General features: G+C 42.6%; 1 protein-coding gene across 1 annotated transcript in view; it reads left to right on the forward strand.

The window, feature by feature from the left end:
* Window positions 1-22,657, forward strand: part of LOC116780083 (protein patched homolog 1-like) — a 151,401-nt gene that overhangs the window by 83,980 nt on the left and 44,764 nt on the right. The window contains exons 13-15 of the mRNA XM_032674566.1: window positions 11,897-12,015; window positions 13,832-14,231; window positions 14,637-14,952. Coding sequence (XP_032530457.1) covers window positions 11,897-12,015; window positions 13,832-14,231; window positions 14,637-14,952 — 835 coding nt within the window. The remainder of the gene's footprint in view (window positions 1-11,896; window positions 12,016-13,831; window positions 14,232-14,636; window positions 14,953-22,657) is intronic.

The following is a 22,657-nucleotide window of genomic DNA, read 5'->3' on the forward strand; positions in this document are numbered from 1 at the left end:
AGGGACTTGGATAAATGACATTACTGGAAAACTCTCCAGTCTAGTAAGGCCCTCTGATTACTATCCGTTATTGGTTGTTCAAGCCAACAGTGACAAAATAACAAGAAGTCCAAGGGCATCAAAAGAGACTTCAGGTTGAAGGATCAGGAGCACAGGTAGTGATTTCATTGATTCTTCCAGTAACAAGTAATAATATTGATAGGAATAGGCAGATCCATCAGATCAACACATGGCTCCGAGGCTGGTGTAAGTGGAAAAATTTGGGATTTTTTGACCATGGGATGATCTACTCAACAACTGGTCTGTTGACACCTGATGGGATGCACCTTTCTCAGAAGGGAAAAATAGTTCTAGCACAGGAGCTGGCAGGGCTTGTTGACAGAGCTTCAAACTAGCTTGGAAGGGGAAAAAGGACAAAACCAGGTTTGCCAGTGATGAGCGATAGGACAGTGTGCCAAAACTTGAGGAAATGAGTATTAATGGAATCCCTCAATCTATTTCATGAGGTGTTGGCCACAGAGTACCACATCTGAAACATTTCTGCACTAATGCATGCAGCATGAGGAACAAACAAGAAGAGCTGGAAGCTTTGGCCTAGTCCCACAGGTTTGACATCACCGGCATAAGTGAAATCTGGTGGGATGAGTCCTGTGACTGGAGTGCCATGTTGGTTGATTACAGGCTCTTCAGGAGGGATAGGCAGGGCAGAAGAGGCAGAGGGGTGGTGCTATATGTGATGGAGGGGCTGGAATGTATGGAGATTACAGTTGGCAATGGCACAGTTGAGAACCTCTGGGTAAGAATCAAGGGACAAACAAATAATGTGAATGTCATCGTGGGAGTCTACTACTGACCACCTAACCAGGATGATAATGCCAATGAATTATTCTTTGAGGAACTAAGAGGCACCTACAAATCAACTGCCCTTGTCCTTTTGGGGGACTTTAACTTGCTGGATGTTAACTGGGAACACCACACACCTGGCACAAACAGGTCCAGAAGATTCCTAAAACACCAGAATGAGAACTTCATGATACAAGTACTAAGAGAACCAACTAAGAGAGATGCCCTACTTGATTTGTTGCTTTTTAACAGAGACAGTCTTGTGAGTGAAGATTGGTGGCCGCCCTGGGCACAGTAACCATGAAGCAATCAAGCTCAAAATCTCTGTTGACAGGAGGAAAAGTGCCAGCAAGACTTCAACTCTGGACATGAGGAGAACAGACTTCAGGCTACTCAGGGAATTAGTAAATAAAGTCCCCATGGAAAACACTTTTTCAGGTGCTGGGTTCCATCAGTGCTGGTCGCTTTTTAAGCACTACCTTCTAAGGGCACAGGAACAGGCAATTCCCAAATGTCAGAAGTCCAGCAGGTGAGGCAGAAGGCCAACTTGGCTGAGCAGGGATCTTCTTTTGGAAATAAGGCAAAGAAAGGCGTGTGTTCAGTGGAAGCAAGGTCAACTGACATGGGAGGAATACAGTGATGCTGATTGCTATTGAGGGAGAAAATTTGGGCAACCAAAGCTCAATTGGAGTCGAAGCTGAGCAATACTGTAAGGTACAATAAAAAGAGGGTTTTTTTTTAATATGTTAATAGCAAAAGGCAGTGCAGAAACAACATAGACCTGTTACAGGATGAGGATAGTCTCCTCACAAACAGGGACAGAGTCAAGGCAGGGATGTTTAATGCTTTCTTTCCCTCTGTCTTCAACCCTGATGACAGGCTAAGGGGGTCCCAGTGGCTGAACTGGAGGCCCATGACTGTGAGAATGATCAACTTCTAGTTGACCCTGATGTTGTGAGGGATCTACTGCTCCAGCTGGATCCCTATAAGTCTATGGGGCCTAATGGGATTCATCCAAGAATCCTCAAGGAACTGACTGATGTCATCACAGAACCTGTCTCAATGATTTTTGAGCGGGCTTGGGAATCTGGAGAGGTCCCAGCTGACTGGAAGCTGGTGAATGTTGTCCTGATTTTCAAGAAGGGGAAAAAGGAGGACCCTGGAAACTACAGACCTGTCAGTCTCCCTTCAGTGCCTGGTAAAATCATGGAAAAGATTCTTCTGGGAGTTATTGAAAAACACCTGAAGGGCAACATAATCATCAGTCACAGCCAGCACAGCTTCATGAGGGGAAATCCTGCTTGTTGAACCTGATTTCCATCTATGACAGGGTAACCCACCTGGTTGATCAAGGGAAGCCAGTTGATGTAATCTCTTTGGACTTCAGCAAAGCCTTTGATACCATCTCTCAAAAAACCCTTCTGGACAAAATGTCCAGCACACAGTTGGATAACCATGGTATGCGATGGGTGAGCAACTGGCTCATGGGTCAGGCTCAAAGAGTTATAGTGAATGAGGCAACATCAGGCTGGTGACATGTCACTAGTGGGGTTCTGCAGGGCCCCATCCTCCGCCCAGTTGTCTTCAACATCTTCATAAACAACTTGGACGCAGGACTCGAAGGTATACTAAGTAAGTTTGCTGCCAACACTAATGTGGGAGGAGCCGTTGACTCCCTTGAGGGCAGAGAGGCCCTGCAGAGAAACCTCGACAAATTAGAAGGCGGGGCAATCACCAACCATATGAAGTTTAACAAGGGGAAGTTCTGGATTCTGCACCTAGGATGGAGCAACCCTGGTTGTGTGTATAGACTGGGGAATGAGAGTCTGGAGAGTAGCACTGTGGAAAGGGACCTGGGGGTCCTGGTCGATGGCAAGTTGAATATGAGTCATCAGTGTGCCCTGGCAACCAGGAGGGCCAACTGTGTCTTGGGGTGCATTAAGCACAGCATCAGCAGATGGTCAAGGGAGGTGATTGTCCTGCTCTGCTCTGCACTAGGATGGCCTCACCTTAAGTACCGTGTGCAGTTTTGGGCACTACAATATTAAAAAGACATTAAGCTATTAGAGAGCATCCAGAGGAGGGCCACGAGAATGGTGAAGGGTCTGGAGGGGAAACCTTATGAGGAGCAGCTGAGGTCACTTGGTCTATCCAGCCCGGAGAAGAGGAGACTGAGGGGAGACCTTATTGCAATCTTTACATCATCATGAGGGGGGAAGTGGAGGGCCTAGTATCGATCTCTTTACTCTCATGACCAGTGACAGGACTTGAGGAAATGTCATAAAGCTGAGTCGGGGTTGGTTTAGGTTAGATATTAGGAAAAAGTTCTTCACCTAGAGGGTGATTGAGCACTGGAACAGACTCTCCAGGGAAGTGGTCACAGCACCAAGCCTGTCTGAGTTCAAGGAGCCTTTTGACAACGCTCTCAGGCACATGGTGTGAATCTTGGGGTGTCCTGCATAGGGCCAGGAGTTGGACTTGATGATCCTGATGAATCCCTTCCAACTCAGCATATTCTATGATTCTATGATATGATTCTATGTAGAGAGAAAATTTGAAAGGGGAAAGCTCATCTAGAACTCAATCTGGCCACTGTTGTGAAAGATAATAAAAAGTGTTTTTATAAATACATTAACAACAAAAAGAGGGCAATTTAAGCATGCCTGCATCAATCTATTAAATGGTAAAGTGTTCATGATTGCAGCAACATGACCAACATTAGTAATTTGTTTACTGTTTTCTTCTAAATAGGCATTTTGGTACTTAATAACAGAGAAAGTAAAGGAGAATAAAGACATTGGTTTGCTGCATAATTGAGCAAATATATGTGACATCTTAAACTAGATCTTTAGTCCTGAATAGTTAGCAGTATTTAGTTCTGCTGACTTGCCAAAACCTGGATCTCTCTTCTTACAGGGTGTATGACAGTGAATTGTTTTATATTATGGCAAAGACCAGTTTGATTGTGTGAAATATTTTGAAGTATAACACTTCTTTTGGAAGAAGTGATTTATGTCATCTAAATCTTGGGGTACACAGCCCCCTGAGCTGGAAGACAGAGACAGGGAGCAGAATGAGGCCCTCATAATCTGAAGGGAAATGGTAATGACCTGCTACAAAACTTAGATGCACACGAGTCTATGGGACCAGATGGGATCCATCCAAGGGTGGTGAGGAAGCTGGTGGAAGTGCTCACCAAGCTACTTTTAATCATTTATCAGCAGTCCTTGCTAACTGGGGAGGTCCCAGTTGACTAGAGGTTAGTAAATGTGGCACCCAGCTACAAGAAGGACCAGAAGGAGGATCCCGGGAACTACAGGCCTGTCAGTCTGACCTTGGTGCCAGGAAAGGTTACGGAACAGATCATCTTGAGTGCCATCACGGGGCACATACAGGACAAAAGGGTGATCAGACCCAGTCAGTACAGTTTTAGGAAAGTCAGGTCCTGCTTGACAAACCTTATCTCCTTCTATGACAAGGTGACCCACTTAGTGGATAAGGGAAAGGCTGTGGATGTGGTTTACCTAAACTTTACTAAAGCCTTTGACACCATTTCCCACAGCATTCTCCTGGAGAAACTGGCTGCTCATGGCTTGGAGGAGTGTACTGTTTGCTGAGTAAAAAAGTGCCTGGATGGGTGGGCCTTGAGAGTGGTGGTGAATGAAGTTAAATCCAGTTGGTGGCCGATCACAAGTGGGGTTCCCCAGGACCCAGTATTGGTGCCAGTTCTGCTTAATATCTTTATCAATGATCTGGATGAGGGGATCAAGTACATCCTCAGTAAGTTTGCAGATGACACCAAATTGGGCTGAAGTGTTGATCTGCTGAGGGTAGGAAGGCTCTGCAGAGGGATATGGACAGTCTGGATTGAGGGGCTAAGACCAATTGTATGAGATTCAATAAAGCTAAGTGCCAGTTACTGCACTTTGGTCACAACAACCCCATGCAGTGCTACAGGCTTTGGGAAGAGTGGCTGGAAATCTGCCTGACAGAAAGGGACCTGGGGTTGTTGGTCACAAGTGGCTAATATGACCCAGCCATGTGCCCAGGTGGCCACAAAGGTAAATAGCATCCTGGCTTGTATCATAGTGTGGCCACCGTGACTAGGGAAATGATTGTCCCCCTGTACTCAGCACTGGTGAAGCCACAATTTGAATACTGTGTTCAGTCTTGGGCCCCTCACTACAAGAAAGACATTGAGGGGCTTGAGCATGTCCAGAGAGCAATGAAACTGGGGAAGGGTCTAGACTGCAAGTCTTATGAGGAGCGACTGAAGGAACTGGAGTTGTTTAGCCTGGAGAAAAAGAGACTCAGGGGAGACCTTATCACTTTCTACAACTACCTGAAAGGAGGTTCTAGCGAGGTGGATGTTGGTCTTTTTTCCCAAGTAGCAAGCAATAGGACAAGAGGAAATGGCTTCAAGTTGTGCCAGAGGAGGTTTAGACTGGACATTAGGAAAAATGTCTTCACTGAAAGGGTTGTCAAGCACTGGAACAGGCTGCCCAGGGAAGTGTTTGAGTCACCTTTCCTGAAGGTATTTAAAAGACATGTAGACATGGTGCTTAGGGATGTGGTTTAGAGGTGGACTTGATGGTCTTAAGGGTCTTTTCCAACCTAAATGATTCTATGATTCTTTGGCCCAAACTCAAACATCTAACATATTTTAAGCAGCAAAAAGGATACTTCACTAGGAATCAGAAGAGAGGTCCCATTTTCCCATTTTCTGGCTTTGCAGTGATTGTGCTTTTTAGAAGCTACTTCAGCCTAAATCCCACTGTCCCTATATGAACCCAGTATAGATGGGTCATTTTATCTGCCATACTGCTGTGCTAATTTCTTTGATCAAATTTTACTCAGCCTGTTCTAACTTCTCATAGCAGATTGTGGTAGGTTACAATTTGGAACATATGTGGAGACCACAGCTGTAACTCTTACTGTAATTTGAGCATAAATTAAATTTATCCTTTTTTAAGGTCTTTTTTTTTTTTTTGCCTGCTGCCATATCTTATGACTTGCTGTAAACTGGATCAACAGAAATTCAGAAAAGGAAGCCCATGTCAAATACATGGTGCTTTCCAAAAGTAAAACAAAAGACTAAGTTTCCAATGAGGTTTCAACATCTTCATGTATGAAAATGTTGATATTATTCAAAATGATATCCTAAACATCCACTGGTCAGATTATGTGACCAATACATCTGTTCTAGAACAAGTAGCAGTCACAAGTATTGAGGCCATGTTGCTGAGAACACAGCTGCGATGGGCAGGGTACGTCTCTAGGATGAAGGACCACCGCCTCCCTAAGATCTTGCTTTAAGGTGAACTTGCCACCAGCTGCCGCAAGAGAGGAGCCCCGAAGAAAAGATACAAGGACTCCCTGAAACAACATGTCAGCCTTGGCCATATTGATCATCATAACTGGTCTACTCTGGCCTCCAATCAGGAGGTCTGAAGACACACCATCTATAACGCTGCTGCTTCCTTTGAGAACGCTCGGAGGATCACTCTCGAGGAGAAAAGACAACTCAGAAAGAATCGTACCTTGCAGAATATATCTCCTAAGGAGTCTTTCTGCTGTGCCTTTTGCAATCGGATATGTCTATCTCGTATTGGCCTCATTAACCACCAGCGTGCTTGCAACAAATGTGGATAGAGCCTTCCTAAATCTTCGTTCGCGAAGCCTAGTCATGATCATGATAAAAGTTATTTTTAAGGCAGTGATTAACATGGAATCTATCTGTAGGTATATTTGAGTGTTCAGAAATGAATGTTTGAGTGACTCAGTCTTTTCTCAGGTGCATCTGTAATCTGTCATTCCTGATATATAGTAACCCTTTATATGTATATAGAGATGGAAAAATGTGCAAAAAGGCCAACCAGAAAGCTGTATTGAGGATTTATTGGTACTGGAGAAATCTGTGTATATAAGTGTAGTGGGTTGACCTTGGCTGAATGCCAGGTACTCACCAAGCCACTCTATCACTCTCCTTCCCAGCCGGACAGGGGAGAGAGAATAAGAGGGGAAAATGACTCGTGGATTGAGATAAGGCAGTTTACTAAAGCAAAAGTGAAAGTTTGCACCTGCACAAGCAAAGAGGAAAATAACAAGGTTTATTCTCTACTTCCCATTAGCAAGAGATGTTTGATTACTTCCTGGGAAGCAGGGCTTCAGCATGTGTAGCAGTTTCTCAGCAGGCAGACATTTGTCACGTGAAAGGGGAGGAGATTCGCCCGACCCTTAGAGAGGGGAGATTTTCTCGGCCCTCAGTGATTTATTTGTCTGTCAGCATCCCAAGGAAAATGAAACCCGTTATATCTGAACCAATCTGTCAGGTATTCCGTAAGGGGGGGGACTCTTCACCAAACAGATTCATGGGATCAGGGGTAATTGGATTGCCCTTTTTGGGAGGTGGAGTCAAAAACATAAGGGAGACCCCTCAAAAGGCCTTTCAACATGTTATTCCACAGCCGGCAAACTGTCAGCACCTTATAAAGGACTCACTCTAACAGTTTACAGAATAGCACTCTTTATTAATACAAATTGTGACAGATTAATAAGGTTCATAGGTTGTCGGTGATAGTGCCTAGCTGCAAAAACGTAGTTAAAGCAATCTAATGATACTATAAAGCAAGCACAAGCATAAACTCTAATACAAAACAATCTACCAATATATGGTCTTTTACAAACTTTATGATTCTGTGATTTTAGTAGTTATGTCTTCAGTCAATCAACAGGACCAAAATCTTACTTTAAGCAGGCTGGAGACAGCAAAAGAGAAATATCAGTAAAAACCACTCATCAATCATTCAGTAGGTAACTATGATTTTGTATTGGGTTTGTGTGGCAAGGTTTTGGTAGTGGGGAAGGCTATAGGGCTGGCTTCTTAGAGAAGCTGCTAGAAGCTTGCCCTATGTCAGATAGAGCCAATGACAGCTGGCTCCAGGACAGACCTGTCACTGGCCAAGGCCGAGCCAATCAGTGATGGTGGTAACACCTCTGTGATAACATATTTAAAAAGGGGAAAAGTTATTGTGCAGGAGCAACTGCAACCAGAGAAGAGATGAGTGAGAATATATGTGAGAGGAACACCTGTGAGAGGAACACCTGCAGACACCTAGGTCAAGAGAGAAGGAGGGGCAGGCGGTGCTCCTGTCACCAAAGCTGAGATTCCTGTGCAGCCCGTGGTGCAGCCCATGATGAAGCAGATGTGCCCCTGCAGCCCATGGAGGTTAACGGTGGAGCAGAGATCCACTTGCAGCCCGTGGAGGACTCCACACCGGAGCAGGTGAATGCCTGAAGTAGACTGTGACTCTGTGGGAAGCTCACGCTGGAGCAGGCTCTTGGCAGGACCTGTGGACCCAGGGAGAGAGGAGCCTACACTGGAGCAAGTTTTCTGGCAGGAATTGTGACCCCATGGGGGACCCACACTGAAGCAGTTTGTGAAGAAGGTCAACCTGTGGGAAGGACTCACATTGCTACAGGGTGGTTAAGGCGGTGGCCGGTTGAATCCCTCGTGCTCAGCAGGTGGAGGTTTGAATCCCATCCTCAGCAAAAAGGAAAATTTGGACAGGGGGACGGTGGTTCCAGCATCAGAGCACCTGCTTGGGATGTGGGAGGTGTGGGGATTGGTTCCCAGCTTTTCCAGTAGTGGGACTTTGCTTTCCTTGACAAATTAGAGGACTGGGCAATCACCAACCATATGAAGTTCAACAAGATGAAGTGCTGGGCTCTGCACCTAGGATGGGGCAACCCTGGATGTACAGACAGACTGGGGAATGAGATGCTGGAAAGCAGTGCCATGGAAAGGCACCTGGGAGTCCTGGTCGATGGAAAGTTGAATATGAGTCAGCAATGCCCTGGCAACCAGGAGGGCCAACTGTGTCTTGGGGTTCATTAAGCACAACATCGCCAGCTGGTCAAGGGAGGTGATTGTCCCACTCTGCACTGAGGAGGCCTCACCTTGAATATTGTGTGCAGTTTTGGGTACCACAATATAAGAAAGATATTGAACTATTAGAGAGCATCCAAAGGAGGGCAACAAAGATGGTGAAGGGCCTTGAGGGGAAGCCATATGAGGAGCAGCTGAGGTCACTTGGTCTGTTCAGCCTGGAGCAGACTGAAGGGAGACCTCATCACAGTCTAACAACTTCCTTGTGAGGGGAAGTGGAGGGGCAGGCACTGATCTCTTCTCTGTGGTGACCAGTGACAGGACCTGGGGGAATGGCCTGAAGTTGTGTCAGGGGAGATTTAGGTTGGATATTAGAAGGGGGTTCTTCACCCGGAGGGTGGTTGGGTGTCGGAGGACAGAAATTGTGTGAACAATTTCCCTTGCATTTCTGTGTGTATTGCTTTAGCACAGTTTGGGTGTGATCAGTTAGTTAAAATGGCTACAGGAGCTAAAGTTAGAACAAAGGTGGACTCTTGCCAGATGCCAAGGAGGAGTTTTGGCAGGTGAATAAAGTTTTCTCATCTCCTATGACCACCTGTTGTGATCCAATTAGCAGTGGACAGCAAAGTATGTTTTCCTTATGTATCCAATGTAGCGTGAACAAGAACTAAGTGTAATGAGTACTATATAAACTGTCCTTCTTCTAATAAAGCCGACATTTTGCCAACTATAATGGTCTGTGAGCATTCTGTCCATGCCCCTCCATCGTTAGTTGGGTACTGGAACAGGCTCCCCAGGGAAGTGTTCACAGCACCAAGCCTGACAGAGTTCAAGAAGCATTTGGATGATACTCTCAGGCACATGGTGTGACTCTTGGGGTTGGTCCTGTGCAGGGTTAAGAGTTGGACTCGATCCTTGTGGGTCCCTTCTAACTCAGCATATTCTGTGATTCTGTGAGAAGTTAATCTAGGACTGTGTCACATGGGGGGGACCCCACGCTGGAGCTGGGGAAGAGTGTGAAGAGTCCTTCCCCTGAGGAGGAAGGAGTGGCAGAGACAACATGTGATGAACTGATGGCAACCCCCCACTCCCAGTCCCCCTGTTCCACTAAGGTTGGAGGAGGTAGATAATTCAGAATAAAGTTAAGCCCAGGAAGAAGAGGGGAGGGAGGGAAGGTGTTTAAAGATTTCATTTTATTTCTCATTATCCTACTCTGATTTGATCAGTAATAAATGAAACTAATTTCCCCAAGTCAAGTCTGTTTTGCCCATGACAGTAATTGGTGAGTGATCTCTCCCTGTCCTTATCTCAACCCCATGAGCCTTTTGTTATATTTTATCTCCCCTGTCCAGTTGAGGAGAGGGAATAATAAAACAGCTTTGATGGGCAGTTGGCATCCTGCCAAGGTCAACTCATCACAGATTTTCACAAATAAGAGACAGAAAAATACAAAATTGCATTATTTAGGGTCGCATAAGTTGAACATTTTTAAAACATGAACTTTGGATGTCTCAGCTTTTGAGTTGCCAATTTTAAGGGCTGATTTTCACCATCAAAAGCAGCCATTGATCTGTGTTAGAAAAAAGAGGACTCATTTACATCAGGTGTAATCAAAGTTAAGTCCTTTTTTGACTGTTTGAACCCAAGCAGTGTTTATTTCAGAAGTTTACAGATGGAGGCACTTGATAATTTATGCTCTCTTCAGCCTGAAACTGGGCTAATATAGAGATGCCTATTGATTATATAATGAGTAAAATATATGGGTTTCCTTTTTTTTTTCTTAATGGCTCTACTATTTTTTTCCATTTTTTGGGAGGAAGAAAACCAACCCTCAGTGACTTCTCCTTACCTCTACTTTTCTACTGCTATCTTCCAAACCCATCTGTGCTCGAGTTTTTGCTATGTTTTATTGCAAATAAATACCATTAACAATAATGATAGATGCAGCAGCACATATGTTCGTAGAGATTCTTTGGAAATCTCTGTGTGGTAAAGGGTTATGGTTTGAAGGAGGGATTGTTCTTTTTCTTTAAATAATGATCACTTAGCAAATTGACTGGCTCAATAATCAAGTTAAACACAAGGAGGATGTTTTAACAGATAATCACAAAATGTTACTCTTTTTTGCTAGACTTTAAGTACATCAAATGCATAGTGTTTTACTAAATAGAGCGGTTTCATTAAAATTTAATTAAACTTTTATTTCACTACTGATTTAATACTGTGCTTTAATGTTATGGTAGTACTTAAATTGCTTTAGATCCCTTAAATGTGAGAACTTCAGTCCTAGTTCCAGATTTGCTTCTGCTTCCATCGTTTTGTACTGTGAGACTCTAAATAAGGCAGACTCTCATATAAAAATGTAATTTATTGATGACTGTTTTCTCCACTTTAAAAATGTTGGTACCACCACATCTCTAGATATAGAGATATTAAAATAATAGGAAAGTTAACATTAAAGAAATTAATTAACTACAGTAGACTTACCATAATGAAGCTAGAATGTAAAATATATCTCCCAGTTCCCTCTGATACCGAAAAGTAGCAGAAACAAACTTCTTAACACCAATTTGTAGATGTTATAAAGGGAATTCTTCTTTATTCAGCATACTGGACATTCAGAGGATAGCTCCTCTAATCGAATGTGCCAAATGACAGATGGACAGGGCTTTTTATTACACATACTTTTTACATATTAATTAGATATTCTTGCTTACTTAATACATATTCATTAGCTTGCTTTACATAGTCACTCCCCTATTGGAAGTCCTTCTTTGGTCTTTCCAGGTCTTCTTTGTCATCTTTACCTCAGTTCTGGAGCAGGCACAGTGTCATTGTGTTTTACCACCAAAAACTGTTACATTTGTTCTTTATTTTATCTTGTTTGGGTACATAGAGCTTAGTTTACATCATGGTTTTTTGAGTACATCCCTTATCCAATTCTCGAGGACTTCTCTAAGATTATATTGTTCCTTATTTGGGCATTGTGGGATACTGTGAGTAGAGTTTCTATTTCTCCTATCACCTCAGGGAGAAGCTTGAAAGGATCTGATGAGTAAACATGATAAATAGATGAATGGGTGAGAATTGAAAAGAGTCTTTATAAAGCCAATGCCATAAATTGAGCTTAGTAATTACTTCACTTCTCTTGTGATTGATCTCTAGGCAGCAGTTGTGGTGGTATTCAACTTTGTTATGGTTTTACTGATTTTTCCTGCTATCCTGAGTATGGACCTTTATCGTCGGGAAGACAGGAGACTGGATATATTCTGCTGTTTTACAAGGTGAGAATGTGTGATAGAATTACAATATATGAGGTGTATCTTTTTTGTGATCACCACTCAGTGCTACTATACCTTGTCAGGAGTGGGAGTTCATTGCAACAGGATAGCAGCAGGGTCAGTATGCTACTGTCATGGTTTTATTGCTGAATTACATTTGCTATACACACACATTCATACGTACATCCATTTTAACCATTGAAGGACAACTTTCTGGAAACATGTAAAAGAGCCATGCTTTAGTAATATCTGTATTTTTAGAATTTAATGGGATACTGCAGTGTGTCTAGTGCTGGTATTGGTAAACCTTGGAAGACTTAATTCTGGTCTCTTATGGAAGACTGTAAATAACTTGGGGTACTCAGAAGCCTTACTTAATCACTCCGTGTTAATTTTTTTTGCTTTTTATGCCTTGAAACTTAAATGCATAAAAATAATGTAAAAACTATAAAATTACTTCTCTTTAGCCCATTTTTTCATAGGACTGTGAGGAATTCAGAATGATCAGTGCCATTGCAAGATAATGACTGATAATCTTTCTGCTATGGCTCTAATAGTAATTTAGAATGATAGTATGCACACTCTTACCTAATACTTACCTAATACTCTGAGATCAGGGGTAGGCTAGGAGGAAGCTACTGTCATCATCAGAACCACCGCTTAGAGATAAAACATATTTTCTACATTAGTTTTTACTTTTCCCTGCAATGAAGAGGATAAGCTACATTTCTATTTGTGTACTCTCACATGCATGTCATAACCAGGATGTAGAGAAACCCCTGTGTCCTCTTAGCTTTTCGCACCCACGTAAGAGCCGACACAGTCTGACCTTTTTTAACTTTGATGTCAGAGAAAGTGCTTTCCTAAATTTGCTTTTGAGGGAGTCATTAGAACAGGGAGTTGATCACAAGTCAGGACTCCTGCTTTCTGTTTCTGATTCAACCGTAGTTTCACAGGATGATCTAATGTGCTTGAATTTTGGAGCCCAGATTCTTAGAAGTACAGGGCTGTCAGGCCTTCCCTTTATTCCTACATTGGACCAAATGTGAATCAGAATTTGGACCCATGTACATATGAAGAAATTCAGTTAATAAGAGCTTGTTTGTTTAGGTAGGCAACATTTTCTTCCTTTTTGTAGGATTTTTCCACTTGGTGAAAAATCTCTGATACTATTTTCTATCAACAATTTCTTTTTATTTACAGAAAGAAGCTTATTTATGACATTTTTTTACCTGTCCTTCCTGGGAATTAATCCTCGTATGTGTTTACATCAACTTTAAAATATGCAGTCAGTGTATGGCAAATGGTTTCAATCTGCCTCCCAAAAGTCTGAGATCTTTTCCAGAAGGTCCAAATATTATTTAACAGTTACTTTAATAGTTCTAAACAGAAGAATTCAGCATGTCATGCATTTACATTTTGATTTTCTAAATAGTTTAATTCTCAGCATGGTCATGTAGATGTAATCATATATCATGCATTCAGACTGTGTGCAACTACCTAGTTATTGACCTGATTAGTATGTGTAATTAATAGAGCGATGTAAGTGGATGCCAGTGTCTTCAGACAAATGCTGGTTCCTTCTTTCTTGGGCACAAGAAACATGCAGAAACAGGCTCAGAGGTCTATGCTTTAAACCACATTCAAGAAATATTTCCTACAAGTGCAAAAGGAAATCTTCATCAAAATATTATGCTTAATTAACATAAACATTTTACAGTAGTAGAAGCGGTCTTTGATGGAAGCAGATTATCCTATCTATCCTGATTAAAACAAATACCTATCAAAATGCAAACTATATTTTTCTCTTCTCTTGCAGTCCGTGTGCCACTAGAGTGATTCAGATTGAGCCTCAAGCATATGTGGAAAACAGGGATAATACTTGCTACAGTAGACCCCCATACAGCAGTCAAAGTTTTGTACACGAAACTCAGATTACAATGCAGTCTACAGTGCAGTTACACACAGAATACGATCCTCATGCACAGGTGTACTACACCACAGCAGAGCCTTGCTCAGCAATATCTGTGCAGCCCGTGACAGTGACACAAGATAATATCAGCTGCCAGAGCCCAGAAAGCACAAACTCAACAAGAGATTTGCTTTCCCAATTCTCAGACTCCAGTATGCATTGCCTCGAGCCACCCTGTACTAAATGGACACTCTCATCTTTTTCAGAAAAGCATTATGCTCCATTCCTGCTAAAACCAAAAGCTAAGGTAATCAGAAAACCTGTTTTTCAAAAATAGACTTCTGCCTTGCCCAGTAGGGAAATCATCCTGACAGTAGTATTAAATATCAGCAAAACATAGAATTATTTTGGAATTGCAATTCTTAATATTTTATACCTAATTTCACACTTTAAAAGTTTTATCTTGGTAGTGCTATAATGACATACTTTTTAAATGTAACTTCAAATTTACTTTTTAACTTCATCACCATATAAATTTTCTGTTCACTAAAACACTAATTGGTTTGGCCTTGTAGTGTGTGTGTGCATAAAGATATAAAAGCTTAAAAGTATAGTATTGGGGATTAATTTTGAACCTGGTTCTGTGTGCTATTATGAGTTATTAAATTCTTTAAGAACATAAAACCAAAGGCGTTTCCATTTTCTGTTGCAGATTGTGGTTATTTTTCTTTTTCTGGGTTTACTTGGGCTCAGCCTTTATGGAACTACCCAGGCTAGAGATGGACTGAATCTCACAGATATTGTACCACAAGAAACCCAGGATTATGATTTTATTGCAGCACAGTTCAAGTATTTCTCATTTTACAATATTTATATAGTAACACAGAAAGCAGACTATCCCAGTCCCCACGTCCAGCACTTACTTTATGAACTTCACAAAAGTTTCAGTAATGTGACATACATTTTGTTGGAAGAGGATAAGCAACTTCCCAAAATGTGGTTGCACTACTTTCGAGACTGGTTGCAAGGTAAGAGAGAATTGCATGAACTTTTCTTTTTAATTATACAGTAGAAAACAATTATTCACTGTAGTAATGACCTTCTCTTCCAATACAGTCACATGCTTTAAAGTACGTCCAGGTTCTGCTCTGAACTCAGACATCGATTCACTGTTCCTCTAACAGTTCACTTAAATTCTTTGTGGCTAAGTTTACTCCACAATAAAGCAGTTTTGAAGCTTTAAAAGATTATATCCATGAGAGTTCATCTCATGTCATTAATTTCTAAGTGGCTAATGAGGAGTTCTGCTTTATAATTAATGTTCAAACTGTACCACGTGATCTACAGCCAATCACACCAAGGCACTCCACTGCACATGTCTGATAGAGTCCTAGAGAACTACAAGTCCCAGAATGCTTTTCAGCATTCTTCCTGTAATATGAATTCCACATCTCCCCTCTCTTTATTATAACAAGTTACAGAACATTACAATTTTGTAGAATAGTATATTTTTAAACCTTTTAAACCCTTTTTAACAGTCTCTATTATAACACAGTAATTTAACCCACTGCTTTACTTTTGTAGATCCAGGTCTTTCAACAAGTAGACTCATTTAAGACTTCTCTTCTAGGGTTTTTGGTGTTAATTTAATAGGAACTTTAACTTTTATTTTTTTAAGGGTTTGTATGTAATTGGTAGAAGCATCAACTTTATTTTTCTGAGGGATTTTGTGCAATCAGGAAAAATTCAACTTTATTTCAAGGAAAGGGCTTTTAGAGAATAAGTGTTGTGTTATCTGTTTTTCTCTGCTAGGACAAGGTGGCTGAGGTAGTGTTTGTTATGTAAGTGCAATTTGCATGAAGCATGAAATATTTCTAAGTCTACATACATACATGTCCACACAGCTTCTCTCATTTATACAACTTTCACATTCATACATAAGTGACCACTTCAGTCATTCTTCACTCATGCATATCTAGAATTTTTATTACGCTTTTACATTTTAACTACACATTTTAGATTTATAAGTGATCATTGGTTGTATGCTTCTTAGTCTGTCATTTCTGGTAGTCATGTCCGGCAATTGTACTTGTTTTGAAAAGGAATTAAAATGAGGAATATGAGGTCTAACAAACCTAAATGATGTCTTACCTGATGTCTTCCCCCCCTTTTTTTGTTTTGAAACACGTTTGGTGTGCAGTGTGCTCTCTTGACAATAGGCTGTTTTATGAGTGAGTCTTGTTTAGAAAATCAAAATTTTAGGAGGTGTCAGGTGTTACTGGTCATGATAGAGTCAAACCACATGGGAAGTGCTGACATTCTCTCTTCCATGCTGACCTGAGGGTCTGGAATGCAGACAGTCTTCAGGGTTTTGTTCATTTATCTCTTGTAGTTGTTCTTCACCTTTAAAAACAATCTTAGCAAACGTTAATAACAGTTCAGTCAGTTTTTGATGGAAAATGGACAGGAACAGGTGTGAGTCTGCAGTTTTGTTACGACCCGCCCCAGGAAAAGGGGAAGGGGGGGTAACTCAGGTTTTTATCAATAATTCCCTTGGGGTGGATTAAAGTGAAATGACACTAAATAATCGGTGTCTGAAAACAGAGTTTATTTTAACAATTTTGTATCAACAAGTATGCTAGCATTTTGGGTGTTGTCATAAAACAATGCAACATAGAGATAACTTTTGGGGGGGAGAAACTGTTTAGGGGAGAGGAAAAACAGGGTGAGAGTAAGGGAAAAGAGAAACTGAGAGTGCAAAAGAAATGGATATAGTCACCGCCCACTGGATCCAGCGATGCTTGAGAGCAATGGTCTCTTACTGGATCCAGCGATGCTTGAGAGCAATGGTCTTGATTCGCAGGTGGTGGGGGAGGAGAACCCCGAAATCCCAAAGTCACCAGTCAGTTTATATATCCTCAGCATGCTTTTGCACCTCCCTGGGATGAGGAGTTGTTTGCCTTTTTAGGGCTTAGAACTGCCCATCTGAGGTATCTTCTTGCCTTTTTAGGGTTTAACCCATCTGAGGTATCTTCTTGTCCTTTTAGGGCTTAACCCATCTGAGGTATCTTCTTGTCCTTTTAGGGCTTAGTCCATCTGAGGTATCTTCTTGCCTTTTTAGGGCTTAATCCATCTGAGGTATCTCCTTGCCTTTTTAGGGCAAAAGTCAAAGCCTGCAAACTCCTGGAATGCATAAATCTAACCATTTCAGTCTCTGACAAGTTTTTCTGTAGTTATGTCCAGGATTGGTCAAAGTTGGTTAATACTTTGAAGCAATAGCGGCAAGTCATTTTGTATTATAGTGTCTTTTACTTCAAAGTTAGGCAGCTATTTTTGTATTTTTGTTGATCTTATGCACAGCTTTTTGGGATAACAATATTTGAATGTATTAATTAACAAGGTATGGAGATGTTTAAGAACTTTTTAAACATGTTATCGGAACAAAATTATTATAACAACCTATGTAGATGCATTTAAGAACTTTCAACAACCCAAACAAAGTTGTAGGAACTCGTGAGAAAACAGGGAAATAAAAAAAACTTTTAAGTTTCAGTTTTCTGGGGCAATGAAAGTTTGATAGTTCAACAACTGCAGTCTTGGTAGCTTTGCCACACAACCTCGACTTGGCTGTACGACCCCCCTGTCACAGGTGGCAGGGGCCATCTCTGTCCCAACACGATGCCAGTTCCGTGTGGTGCCCCGTTTGGGGGTCGTACTCGCTCTTCTCTTTGCTCACGGTTGGCTTGCGCAGGGCCCTGTTAAACATTTGTAGTCTGCGCTGCTTAGACCTGGCACGCCCTGGTCTCATTGCGACCCCGGACCCAGCACGGCCTCGATTCTCTCTCAGTGCGGCCACGACCCCGAACAGCACTCGCCTGGTCATGTCCCTGTGTTTACTTTACCGCCGCCGCTGCTGGCGGCAGCTGACCCAGGACCGGCTGCACCCCCAGCCCCCCACAAATCAGGCTCGGGACTGCGAGTCCTTACACCCTACCCAAGCTGGCATGGCCCACGCTGGGTTGCCACACCGTTCCGGCAGTGGGGGGGGGGGCTGGGTTCTGCCTCTGCTGTCGCGGTTGAACAGGCAGGTCTGGGTTGGGCCAGGTCCAGCCCCTCTCCCTTGTTTCAGTTGGAGTCACCGCCCCGCTCCAGCCCTGGGACCACATCAGGCTCCCGCCCTGCCCCCGCTCTTGCTGAAGTTGTTGTTGGCAGCCACGGGTCTGGGCTCTGTGTCTTCTTGTGAGCGCAGGGGGAGGACGAGCCAGCTCCCGTATCCGCCATCTTGGTCTCCATGGCAACAGTCGCCGTGCCAACACACTCGGTCCCCAGTAGGGGCATATAAGAAAATGGTCGCGGGACCAGAAGAGATGAGCTTTGCCTGGCCGTGCAGCCAGGGCAAAATGGTTATGCCCATGCAACCACGTGGTCTTCACGTGGTTGCAATTCCACAGTAGTTCCACGGTAAGACTTATCCTGCATGCATTCCTCATCTCGCGGTGGGAATCTAATAACTGTCTCTCCACAACGTCCTTGCGGCCCAAACCATACTCACGCACCCGTGTAAACCTGGCACAGAACTACCGCGGGGATATCCCAATCATATATTTTCTCCTTCCCATATTTTTTTCTCCTGCATTCCCGGCGGTTCCCCCCCACCTCTGTGTCTTTGCCCGGTGTCTAAGAGGTTTGTGGGGGGGCAGGAGGGTCAGTTTCCATGGATGAGTTTGAATTTCTTTGTGTAGTCTTTAAAGCGTCCACAGTTTTTGTCCATGTGGCTAAATTTCTAAAGGCTTCCGTATCTCCCAAAGTTACTTTTTCTCTCTTCATTTTCTTAACTTTTTGCCAAACAGTCACATTAAGAGTCCTTGCTGGCAGGAATCTCAGTATAGCTACGGTAATACATATTAATAACGTCAGCAGTTTTTTCCCTGTTATATAATTTTTCTGAATTTATAAAATTTGATGAATGACTTCAGCTTTTTCCTCCATTTTCTGGGAAAACCTCCCTTTGGGAACACCTCCCTGCCACCCCGAAAGATTACCTTTGGTTGTTGAAGCTGAGTTTTCTTCCTTTTTTCCTTTTTTGTCGTTTTTCCTTTTTTTCCCATCTTTCCAAAGGTAACTGCTTTTGTGGAGAGCTCTCTCTTTTTCCTTTGAATGTTTTTGGGATGAATGCTACTGGCAAGACGTCCCAAGACCTTTTTGGTCTCTGGTTTCCGACGCTTGTTCAAGTCCCTGTTCGGGTGCCATTTGTGGCACCTGTCTTGCACAAACTCATTTACTCACATGTAGGTACAGTAACTGAATTAAGTTTATTACAAAAAACACCAGCTTAAATAAAATGTTCAAACTGTACCATGTGATCTACAGTCAATCACACCTAGGCACTCCACTGCACATGTCTGATAGAGTCCTAGAGAACTACAAGTCCCAGAATGCCTTTCAGCATCCTTCCTGTAATATGAATCCCACACTTAAGTTCCCTGATGGTTCTTAATTACGCTTGTTTTTGCAAAGGGCAATCTTGTCCACTGTTCACATGACTTAATATGAATTCCTTCCTCACTCCCATTATATCATCGAACATACTTTTGGAGGATTTTACGTTAATTGCCTTAGCTTATATAATTTCTTTGTAGAAAGAAGTCAACAATTTACTTTCATATTTCTGCCCAGAAACATTTCATTAATTACATCTATCTTTAAAACAGAATAAAAGGTTTTAAAAATCATTGGTGTGAACAATTTATAATAAAAATATTGTTGTTCTGCTATTAATTTCAAAGTGTTATAAGGAATTTTTATTAGTGAAATTTTGAAATCCTTTATAAAGTAAGCACAACTGATAGAGGTTTCTTGGTATTCTTTCCGCAGACTTTCAGTTTCATCGGTGTACAAGACCAGTAATAAAATGACCCAAAGCATAAAGTCGTTAAACCAGTTGAGAAATAAAGATATAAAAAGAGAGCTGAATTTGAGTGATGGTGAAACTTGAAAGAACTGTAGCATGCATTGGAGGGAAAAAAAAAGTGAAAGAGATAAGTTTCCACACACTGTAGTAATGTAAAATGTAACTTGCAACCACAAATTGGTAATTCTGCATGCAAATGCCTATATTTGGTATTGTGTCTGCTTAACTCTGTGTCAGGAGTTTGATATTAGTCTGAAAGTTCTGCCTCCAAATATTGTCTAGCATAGCAACTTGTCTACTCCTCTTAAGTTGTCCTTTGAAGGTCTCTTCTTTTATCCTGAATTCTTCAACAGCCTCCTCTTAATTCCCAAAGTGATCTTTTACATTACTATTATGATAGCACAAATGTTTTCTGTCGTTGTTGGGACGGACTACGACATATAATATTCAGCAAGAAAGTTTATTGGAAAAGGAAAATGAAGCAGCAGCAACCAAGAGCTGCACTTTACAGCCTCTTAAATACAACTCTTTTGGTACACGTATAACACACAGATAGGTCAGCTTACATACACAAACTACAATTCTCACAGCTAATAGGTAGATTTTAGCTGGACTTTCTCTGGACTTTCTCAGTCCTACTTTCTCACAACATTTCTGTGCACCTGTCCCTGTTTTCCTTTGATGTTTATATTTTTCTCAGTCGCTCTGTTCAAAACAAGTCCTCGTTCTCATGAGGCAGTGTTCCCTGTTCCCACGGGACAACTCTTCTCCTGCTGCTCCTCTGCTCTCTCGGATGCATCAGTATGTTGTCAGGACCAGGGCCTCCATTCTCAGCCAGTTTCTTGTTCCATACCAGGGGTCCCGGTCCAGCCGAGATTCCCCACAGCTTTCACTTAACCACTTTCTAAGAGATTGAAACAGAGTTAGAACTGTATTAAGGAAGGATGGATTTGTTTATAAGCACTGCACGGAATCCCAGAGTAGCTGAGATTGGAAGGGACCTCTGGAAGTCATCTGGTCCAACCCATGCTCAACCTCAAATCAGTTTCCCAGGGCTATATTCAAGTGGCTTTTGAATATCTCCAAGGAGGGAGACTCCACAACCAGTGCTCATTTACCCTCACATTGAAAAAGGGTTTCCTTATGTTCAGAGGGCACTCCTCTGTTTCACTTTGCGCCCATTGCCTCTGGACACCACTGAAAAGAGTCTGGCTCTGTGTTTTTAGCACTCCCACTTCAGGTATTTATATATATTGATGAGATATCCCCCAAGCCTTCTCTTCTCCAGGCTAAACAGTCCCAGTTTTCTTAGCCTTTCCTCATATGTGAGGTGCTCCAGTCGCTTAAATACCTTTGTGGTCTATGCTGATGACGCCGCCCTTGTCACCCACACAGAAGCAGTTTAACATCCTGCTTCACAGACGCTGCTGAGCTCTTTGGGCTGGAAGTCAGCTTAAAGAAGACAGAAGTTCTCTATCAACCTGCACCTCAGGAAGTTTTCCATCATCCCCATATCACCATTGGCCAATCAGAGCTCAAATCAGTCCAGCAGTTTAGTTACCTAGGTAGCCTCATCTCCTCGGATGGTAAGATTGACGGAGAGATAGACAACAGGTTAGCAAAGGCATATAGTGCCTTTGGAAAGCTTTATAAAAGAGTTTGGTGAAATAAACACTTGAAGAAAAGCACAAAGATCAGTGTTTACAGAGTCATAGTGCTGTCTACTCTCTTATATGGATCTGAATCATGGATCATCTACCGCCACCACCTGCGACTCCTAGAACGCTTCCATCAACACTGCCTTCATACAATCCTAAACATCCACTGGTCAGATGATGTGACTAATACATCTGTTCTAGAACAAGCAGCAATCACAAGTATTGAGGCCATGTTGCTGAGAACACAGCTGCATTGGTCAGGACACGTCTGTCTCAGTTTGAAGAGACTGGAATGTTTGCTAAAGAGGATGAGTTATGAGATAGATCAAAACTCTCTCTCTCAGTAATTGTAAATTCAAAATTAAGGGGCTTTAATCGAGGAAGTGTGGAAAAACAGAAGAAATAACAACCCTTTATTAAGATATATGTATGTTGACAAGAACAGTAACAGAACACAAAAAAACCTAGACAATAGTCCTGTACCCAAAAGTCCCCTTCAAACAAAAGAAAAAGGTCTGAATACTTCTCTGTCTTTTAGCGCAGTTCTAATCACAGTTTGCAGGGGGCACTGTTGGGTCGCTGGAGGTGCAGAACCTGCAGTACTCTGTCGTGACCTGCAGGGGGCGTTGTTGGGTCGCTGGAGGTGTAGGACCTGCAGTACTCTGTGGTGGTCGGCAGGGGGTGCTGTTGGGCTCTGACGGTCACCACGGTCTGGGGAGTGGTCTCAAATTGCGGAAGAAATCGAAAAGAAACAACAGGGGGCCCTTCCCCCAATGGAAGAAGGGCAGAAGGAAAAGCAGTCCACCCCCACAGGACTCACTGTTGTTCTCAGATGACGGTGCCCAAAAGCTCCTCCTTTTCTCCCAACGAGCACAGAGACTCTCCGATGAAAACGCAGCAGGTCTGGGCTGGCGACAAACAACAACTCGCAGGCAAGATGAGGCCAGCAGTCAGGACTGACCAGGACAAGAAACCAGAAAGACAGACCTCCAGGCCTTCTCTCCAAATGCATGCACGCAGACCCCCATCTCCGTCCGAGAGAGAGAACTCAGTTGTCTGACATCTCCCCTTCTGAGAAGAGTTCAACCACCCCCTCCCAAAACTCCTCCCCTCTCCCCCCAACCTCTGATGGGCCATCCGTTAGGAATGCAGTCTGACCAGCTA

This window comes from Chiroxiphia lanceolata, chromosome W (genome assembly GCF_009829145.1).
Source record: "Chiroxiphia lanceolata isolate bChiLan1 chromosome W, bChiLan1.pri, whole genome shotgun sequence".
Classification (NCBI taxonomy): domain Eukaryota; kingdom Metazoa; phylum Chordata; class Aves; order Passeriformes; family Pipridae; genus Chiroxiphia; species Chiroxiphia lanceolata.